The sequence below is a fragment of the Bombina bombina genome, chromosome 8 (assembly GCF_027579735.1).
Source record: "Bombina bombina isolate aBomBom1 chromosome 8, aBomBom1.pri, whole genome shotgun sequence".
In the NCBI taxonomy this organism is placed as follows: Eukaryota; Metazoa; Chordata; class Amphibia; order Anura; family Bombinatoridae; genus Bombina; species Bombina bombina.
In genome coordinates this window covers 301,508,074-301,516,864 of record NC_069506.1, presented here as the reverse complement: position 1 = coordinate 301,516,864, position 8,791 = coordinate 301,508,074, and the positions used below count along the sequence as shown (strand labels likewise).

General features: G+C 42.2%; 1 protein-coding gene across 1 annotated transcript in view; it reads right to left on the bottom strand.

Moving 5' to 3' along the window:
• Positions 1-3,950: 3,950 nt before the first annotated feature.
• LOC128639019 (PR domain zinc finger protein 10) overlaps positions 3,951-8,791 on the bottom strand; it is a 44,271-nt gene continuing 39,430 nt past the window's right edge. The window contains exons 5-9 of the mRNA XM_053691158.1: positions 8,460-8,532; positions 8,246-8,363; positions 7,280-7,409; positions 5,056-5,280; positions 3,951-4,067 (exon numbers count right to left, since the gene is read on the bottom strand). Of these exons, the coding sequence (XP_053547133.1) occupies positions 3,951-4,067; positions 5,056-5,280; positions 7,280-7,409; positions 8,246-8,363; positions 8,460-8,532 (663 nt within the window). The remainder of the gene's footprint in view (positions 4,068-5,055; positions 5,281-7,279; positions 7,410-8,245; positions 8,364-8,459; positions 8,533-8,791) is intronic.

Genomic DNA, 8,791 nt, shown 5'->3' with positions numbered 1-8,791 from the left:
TAAATTGCAATACATAAACTATGACACGTAGAAAAAACAATCTACAGACGAAATTGGTCCTTGAATAAGAATTCAAAGAATACCTCCTGTACAGGTACAAAGGTAACCCGAAGCAACTACTAAAGGATAAATCCAACCCCAAAAAGGAGCAAGAAATTGACTTGCCGGCCCTGCCACAGGCAGAGCTATAGCAAAAACAACTGAATGCCTGGAAGATCAATGAACCTCTGGAACTAGAGCACAACAGACAGCAAAAAGTGATTGTGAAAACACATACCAGATAAAGGGACCACAGCTGGGATCCAACTGCAAACCTCCGCTTGCCAGTCAACTAAGCCCACCACAGGTTATCCAAGCAAGCTGCCCCTTCGAACAAGAACTAGCTAGACAAGCCCTTCACCAGCTCATTCTAGAGGGGAAGAAGAATACTTCAGGATCCAGAAGAGAGTCAGGACAAGCTAGCTCCTCCCGACAAAAATAGAGGGAGTCCTCCACGCCTAAAACAGGTGACGAGGAACCAGGTACGAGCTGAAGGAAACGACCGAGAAAAACCTTCTCTTGGCTAGGGCCAAGCGACCCCTCGCAAATCGCCTCGGGAGACAAAGAGACCCTGACCTGGTAGAACCCTGCAACAAGGGAACTCTCATGGCAGTGAGCCTCTAAACCGTGATTACGAACTCACGGGCAAAGGAGGAGCAACAGTCTCGCTGACGCCCACTCCAGATAGGATCGAGCCATTCTCGAGGAGAGACATGGCCGAAAAGAAGAAGGTTAAAATAGACCTCCTCAGAATAAGAAAACTGCCACAGCAGGATTCAAACTCCAAGCCTATAGCTTACTAGGCCAGGAACTAATCCCTTAGGCCACTTAGTCCTGCTGGCCTCAGCTGAGAAACTCGATCTGCTTTCCTCAGATACACATTCAAAAACCTCTGGATAGTCAGATCAAACGGATGATCATAAGGAACATCCGTTCCAGAAGAGCACGCTTAAAGAATGGATTGCTTTCAAGAGCCGTAGTGGGCCTCTGCCCACCACCAAATTTGAGGAACTCACTAACTCGATAATCCACTCACCAAGAGGTCCCGACTTTCATGGACCCAGAAGACCAGACCTCAGAACCAAATTCTCTACTGAAAAAAAAAACAAAACAAGGCTAATTGGAAGGAAAATTCTGATCCACATACCTCAGAAAACACTCTCACCCTGCTGACAGGGAAGATATCAAGACAAAACTGCCCCGGGTGAACTAGGATAAAAATCCCCAACACCGGGAGATCTGGACCGAACCCTAGAGAACGATTCCCCAAACGGTAATCCAAAAAGACTGCTAAGACAGATACAAAAACCCAATGCTATGTCGAAGACTCGGCCTGGGCTGAATCCATCACTCCCCACCACAGCGCCAACGAAGGCCTAAAGGAGAATTGGAGGGAAGAACCCGATGAAGTAATTCCAACTTCGTAAGCTCTAAAGGCAAAGAGCCTTCCTGTCTGACAGACCAAGCCGCGTCCAAAGGATCCAACCTGGTGCCAAGACCAGAACTCAGGTCTAGGTCCACCTCTGAGGATGGAAAAGGCAGGAAGCAAATCCCAAAGGCCTACTAGCAGACGCTGGAAAAAAACAGAACCGCCCAGACTCAGGAGCCAACGCAACACCTAGAAACCGTCAACCTTCGAGTTGCAACACCACAGAGATAACCACCAGGCTACACTCGGCTCCTCTAGACAGGAAAGGTATCCCTCTTCCTAAATCCAGGTAGAGAGAACCGTGTATTCTCTCTGAACAAAGATCTAATAAGCTCTGCTTAAAAATCATCGGACCCAGAAAGGACAGGAAACCCCTCCCCTTAATGGACCAGTCACCAACAGTGTAATGACACTGCAAAGAGTACCGGGACAAGACTCAAAAAGTCACCTAGTCCAGAAAGGCAGAATGAAAAACTCAACTCCCACCCCTAGGACCCCCGGACTCATAAGATCCAGCATCAAGAGTCCATCCAGAAGAACCTAAGACAGGTCCTGCCTGTCCTGTGGTATAGATGGACCTGCTCTGCCTAGACCAGAATAACTAGAAAGAGCTCCTTCTCTAGAGTGGAAGGGAAGAACAGACTTGACTATTACCCAAAATAGGTCCTGCACGTCATCAAGGGTATGACACGTCTTGTCATAAAAAAAACAAACAAATGGCAAATTCTTGAGTTCCAGCAGTGCTAGGAAAACTGAGAATAAACAAAATAAAGAAAATAAGCTCCGAGGCTTAAATTTTTATCTCTAGAAATCGAGGGAATCATCACCCCGAACAGAGACCTAGAAGCTTCCATCGGAAGACTACAACCATCATGATCATCAAAGTCGATATACCAAAAACAAACCAAGTAACAAAACCTTTTTCTAAAAAGAGATTCCACAAGAACCCCGAGATCTAAAACAAAAACTATCTGAAACGGAATAGAGATGAAAAGGTAAACACACAAAACGGTTGTCAAAAGGGAGTGCAAACTAAAACAAACACGTCCTGCCAGTTATAAACACAAACCCCCCATAGAGCTCGGGACTGGGATACTATAACTATATACATATATATATGATAAAAAAGAGGATCCAACCCTCTCCACTCGTCTAATCAAAATCATTATCAGATTTAGAGGACTGAGATCCACCTGACAGATCAGGACTGGGAACCTCGAATCAGCAAAACCGATCTCAGAAGTAAACGCAGGCGTGCCAGTCTAAATCTAAATGTCAAATCCTCTGCAGATGCAGGAGTCAAATCAGGCGACCCCGACCCTGGAGGTTCTACCTTCGAAGCCTCAGAGGGAACCGTATCCTCAGATGACTGGGCACAATCCTCATTTTAAATGACGGCCCATGGATAGGAGATCACGGATTAACCCTATGCTTGCGTGTAGCAGGAAGAGGCAAACTCGCTAAAGCCATAGAGATGGCAATGCAAAAAGGCGAGTAACCTCAGGTGGAAAAAAAAGTCTCCCTCAGACAAAGGAATAATGGTACTTAGGGGAACTGCATGTGTAGAAGATTCTAGGGAACGGAACTCAGGGGACGAGGAATCCTCAGAGGTAGACGGCTCAGCGGTCTCTAACATCTCAAAGAGAACACCCTATTCCGACATACGGAACATAATTGAGCGGGCTGGTATACCCAGGCCTCCTCACAATATACGCAGGAATCAAAATCTGTATCAGAGGAATCCTCTAGAATATCAGAATCCTTCATAAATACAATTAAAATGTTTTAGTCAAAAAAACAAAAAAAAAACCTGGTACCTTAAACCCCCAATGGCTGAGGCCCTCACCATCTCCTATGACCCAGACAGGTAGAGAAATTGACTCTTCTCCACAGCCCCTCGGTCAGGAATCGGAAATGAAAAACAAGACGTAACTACTTCCAGTCACATGGTGCCTCATGCAGGACTGCCCCTGCTAAGGAAAAGCGTGCCAGCTCAATAAAACTGTGCAGCTTTATAACCTTTATGTTCCGTATCAGCCTATGGACCCAAAAGGTCTCCTACACAAATGCAGTCAAAATCACATAACAAACATGATTAACTAGACCCCATTGTTCAATAATCCCCCTCAGGAGATATTAATCCTTGGTTCCATAAAGATAAAGGAATCCCACTAAGACCCTGTCTTCTATCGTTAACGTGTGTAAAAAATGAAACGATCTTACCGGAATCCATTCTGTGGAACAGCAACACGGTTCTTCAAGTTTGACAGATAGTAGCAGCGCCTCCGACATGGACTTGAGTGAAGAAAGCAGGCAGCAAAACTCGTCAAAGCTGATTGCTTAAAAGGAGCTTTTATAATGCATCTCCAGACTAACTTTCATCAATGCTCTCACTGACGAAACAGCCCTCAGGAGGCTGAGAAATGCGTCGCTGTGTTAACGTTTTTTAATTTTGTATCCATACACTTGCTGCGGTGGTGCATTATTTTATTCCCAATTGCTGTGATTGCTGCACCTTTTTTTCTTGCTGGTTGCTGTGATTTGCCTTTGCTTGGAGTCTACTGGGCGACTGTGAGGTCCCAGTCTGCTGAGATTGCACCTGAAGGTGCAGTGTATCCTGTGAGTATAATCTTATGGTTACATTCTCCTCTGCTTAAATGATATTGGGCCATGTTGGTTTGCCTTTCTTGTATTCTTAGGTACTAGACTACAGGCCTATCAAGGGAACTTGGATTGTATCTCCGCTGAGAATATCAGTGAGCTGGATTACTGTGAAACTCCAGTCTGCTGCACTTGCACCATTGTGTGCTTTATGTTTGTGAGTATTCACATCTACCTGCATTTATAACTATTTGTTTTGGTGGTACTAGGCCATGGTGGCGCCTCCAAAGTTTGACAGACAGTAGCATCGCCTCCGACATGGACTTGAGTGAAGAAAGCAGGTAGCGAAACTCGCCAACGCGGATTGCTTAAAAGGAGCTTTTAATATGCATCTCCAGAGAGGGTGACAAGACTACTTAAATTTCCAGTTCCATTCCAAAGGGCAGATACCCTTCCTAAGGAACCACTCCGAAAAACGTCTGCACACTTCTCTACCAACCTCCTGTGACGAAAGGCAAAGAATGACTGGGGGATGAAGGAAGTGGGGGAGCTATTTAAGCCTTTGGCTGGGGTGTCTTTGCCTCTTACTGGTGGCCAGGTTCTGTATTCCCACAATTAATGAATGCAGCTGTGGACTCTCCCTGTATTTGGAAGGGGGAAAAATGATTTTATATATATGTGTGTGTGTGTGTGTGTGAACCAAAATGAGAGAACGCACATGTTTGATAAAGGGGGAAACCCCAAAACGTTACTGGGAATAAATTCACTTTGGTGGACTTGTAAAACCTACGAGTGCGGTCTCTCATTTTGGTTCTTATGTATATTATGCACCGCACCTGGGCAAATAAAAAGTGAGCGAGAGTGCTTGGTACAGGAAATTTGGAGATATATATATATACACATATACATACATACATAGTATATACACACGCACATATATATATTTTACTAATAATAATAATATATGCAAAGTGTCTAAACCTTACCCGTATGCGCTTAGCTCGTCGCATATCTTCAGCGGTTAGGGTGCTCTGTGGTACTAACGGTGCACTTGGCTCTTGTTGTATGGGCGGCAAGAGTTGTGTTTCACTCTGTTGATCCACTGTTCCTTGTGTGCTGGAGCTCAGAGACATGTCAGGCTGGTCTAAACCATTCAGCTCAGAGTGTCCAGTGTCCTCAAACTGATTCTTAGTGGGAAAGTGCAGTAGCTCCTAGAAAAACAAGATAGGGAATTGTCACTGTAAAAAAGGGTTAAGGGAACAAATGCAAGTAATATGTTGCACACTATAATCTACCAGTGCTTGCAGAACTCAAAAGCTATGGAACACGGTAACAGAAGGAAGACATTGGGCTCCATTTATCAAGCATTGGATGCTGCTTCGGAGGCCCATTGTTTCAGGCTTGCGAACAATCAAGATGATTAACAGCCTCTGCTAGTGGCCAATTGGCCGCCAATAACCAGGGGGCAGCATTGCACAATTATTTCTGCTGAAATGTTTGTGCAATGATAAATGCAGACAGCGTATGCTGGCGGCATTTAGCGATGACCAGCAGACACGATTCCCTATCACTTGATAAATCAAGCCCATCGACATCTACTCTAACCATCCTCATGGACTAACTAACTTTAAATAACACGTTTTAATTGGCTATTTATAGGATAAGTGTTTCACTTCCTTGAGTGTTAACCTTGTAAATATACCATGTTTTTAAAGCACTTTCAACCAGTGATTATAACAGGAGTCTCCAAACTTTTTTGTATTGGGGGACAGTCACTAAGGATCGTCTTGCATGCAGGCCAAATTTCATTATACCCACACCAAAGAGAACACCTCAAAATTAAATTATGAATATAATGAAATTGTATATACAAATTAAATTTACCATTTGTGCTACAACTACACATTCTTAATTACCTAATGATAAGTGTGAAATTGCTAACCAGATGTTTGGGCAGCCTTGGCTTATAATATACCAGAGGAGATGTCTAAGCTAAATTATTCTTGAGCTAGACACAATTAAACATACTAACATGAACTTAAAGGGACATGAAACCCAAAAAAATTATCTCATGATTTAGGTAGAACATACAATTTTAAACAACTTTCCAGCTTACTTCTATTATCTAATCTGCTTCATTCTCTTGGTATAATTTGTTGGGAAGGAGCAGAGATGCACTACTGCTTTCTAACTGAACATATGGGTGAGCCAATGACAATTGGTATATATATGCAGCCACTAATCAGCAGCTAGAACCAGGTTCTTTGCTGCTCCTGAGCTTACCTAGATAAACCTTTCAGCAAAGGATAACAAGAGAAGGCAGCAAATTAAATAATAGAAGTAAATTGCAAAGTTATTTAAAATTGTATGTTCTGTCTGAATCATGAATGTCTAATTATGACTTTACTATCTCTTTAAGAATAACTTGTGGTGGATAAAACAAAAGATAAAATGAATGAGCTTTCCCTTGATCTGGTTCAGAAGCTATGCTCACTACTCTGCAATAAATATAAATTTCAATAAAAACTCTCTTCAGTCCCAATGCTTTTTTAGCTAGCGGATTCACCGATGATCACTTGCCTATCAATTCCTTATTGAATCAGCTACTGGCGAGAGTAGAGACGCAGTTAGTACATTTTGTCTATTATGTTGTTCATTAGAAGATTGAGAATATCATAAGAATTTGTTTAAAACGTCAATAGTTATTTACATGAGAATATTTGTATTTTGACAGATGTTCTGTTTGTCCGAATGTCCCGAGTCCATTGAATATCTTACTGGTACAGAGTCCTCTAACCATAAATGCATTGTTACCAATTCACATGAAAAAACTCTTTTGCACATCTAGTTCAAAGCCCACACTGAAGCAACTTGAGAACTTGCTTAAACCCTGTAAATTGATGCTTGGGAGCTGCACAGAATTGTTAGTTGTGAATGGAAATGGCCAGTGACCTAATCAGCTGTGCAACTGCCATTGCTCACCAATTAGCTCACCAGCCGTTTCCACTAGCGACCAGCACTTCTCTGTGGCTCCCAATAGGTACTTTAACTATGTGTTTAACCCCTTTGTGGTAGTTAAACACTGAGTTAAAGGGTCGCTAGAGCTAAAATTAAAAACATATCTAATCAGAGTGTTTAATTTTTCCACTATAATAGTCCTTTAATATTAATTTTATATTTGGTTTATGGCTTACATCCTCTAGAAGTTACCTGTGTTCCCAGATCACATTTCTCACGATTATCACTGCCAATATCAAGCCGCATAAACTTCGGAGGTCTTCCTGGTCTCCTCCCTGGCCCAAATTTCCTCTTTGCCCGACCTCGACCACGTCCCTTTGTTCTGACAAATATAGAAAAACACCAAATAATTGGGTTGTTTTCCTTCTGTTTGAGCAGATCACATTCTAGCTGATTAATTAGCTACACACCCCTCCTTCCATAACTAATATGAATCTGGATGTTTTGTGGGTAGAAGCCACAGCCACATATCAGCATATAGAACTTTATGATCTCATATTAAAGTGATGGTAAATCCTTGTGTTTGTGAAAAGCTAGGATTTACCAGTGCTACTACTAAAGTGGACTTTCAAATCATGAAGTATAAAATTCTTCATGGTGAAAGTTCCTTTATTTGCCTGAAGCGTATGTCGCGCTGAGGGTCTCAGGGCACCCATGGCAGAACGCTATTTAATCAATGAGTTGATGTTAGCCAATAGTGTGATAGCCATCCGGCATAATGCCAACTGCCCTGTACTGTTACTGGCCAAGAGGTGGAAACTTCACCTCATTGAAAAAAAAAGCATTCTGCTGTGGGCTGCCTGAGGCGCTCAACGTGGCATATGCTGAAGGCAAATAAAGGAACTTTCAGCATGAAGTATTTTATACTTCATGACTGAAAGTCCACCTTTATTTGTAATATTGGTAAACCCTAGCGTTTCAAAAACACTTGGATTTACCTTTAATTTAAGCTCCTGAAAACAAGCCAACGTACCAGAAGAAAGGTTTGGCTAGTGTAATGTGTAGATGGCTTTAGCAGGGTTTTTTTTAGCATTAACCCAAATGATTTTGGAGACAGTCAATTAAAATAGAGACCTGGGAAGCACATTCTTGTGTTTTCATATATATATAAAAAAAGCATTCATACACACATTAGAGGTATTAATTTAGCTGTTGTACCTGCTAAAGAAATCCAGCTTCTCATCGTGTGTGTTAAGGTGTTGCTGGAGCTGCTCAGAACTCATGAAGCGGCGGTTGCATTCATAACAAGGCCAATTCTTCTCTTGCTCTCTTAGTACTAAACATGGATAACAAAACATTCAAATGAATTTAATCACAGCAAGAAGGTTTAACGTCGGCTAAACAATCAGGTGACCATTATGCTTACACTCACCCTTTCTTTCTTCCTGTGATATATCATGGATCTTTTGATTCACAAATTCTGCATACGAGGCTGCATACCAAACCTGAGTATCAAAATGTGAATTTGCATAAATAAACAGCATAACTCAAAAACTAAAGCTGATAGGACGGTTTTTAAATGCTCATTTGTTTATAACAAGTATTCATCACACTTTGACAGGGGCTTTCATTCAATATTTATTCTTTATTTGCTACATTGACATGAACCTTAAAAATACCGGTCGTGTCGGTAAAATACCAGCTGGGAGGTAACCCTGCCAGTCAGTAGTGGCATTGCTACAGGTGGGCCCGGTAGGTCCCACG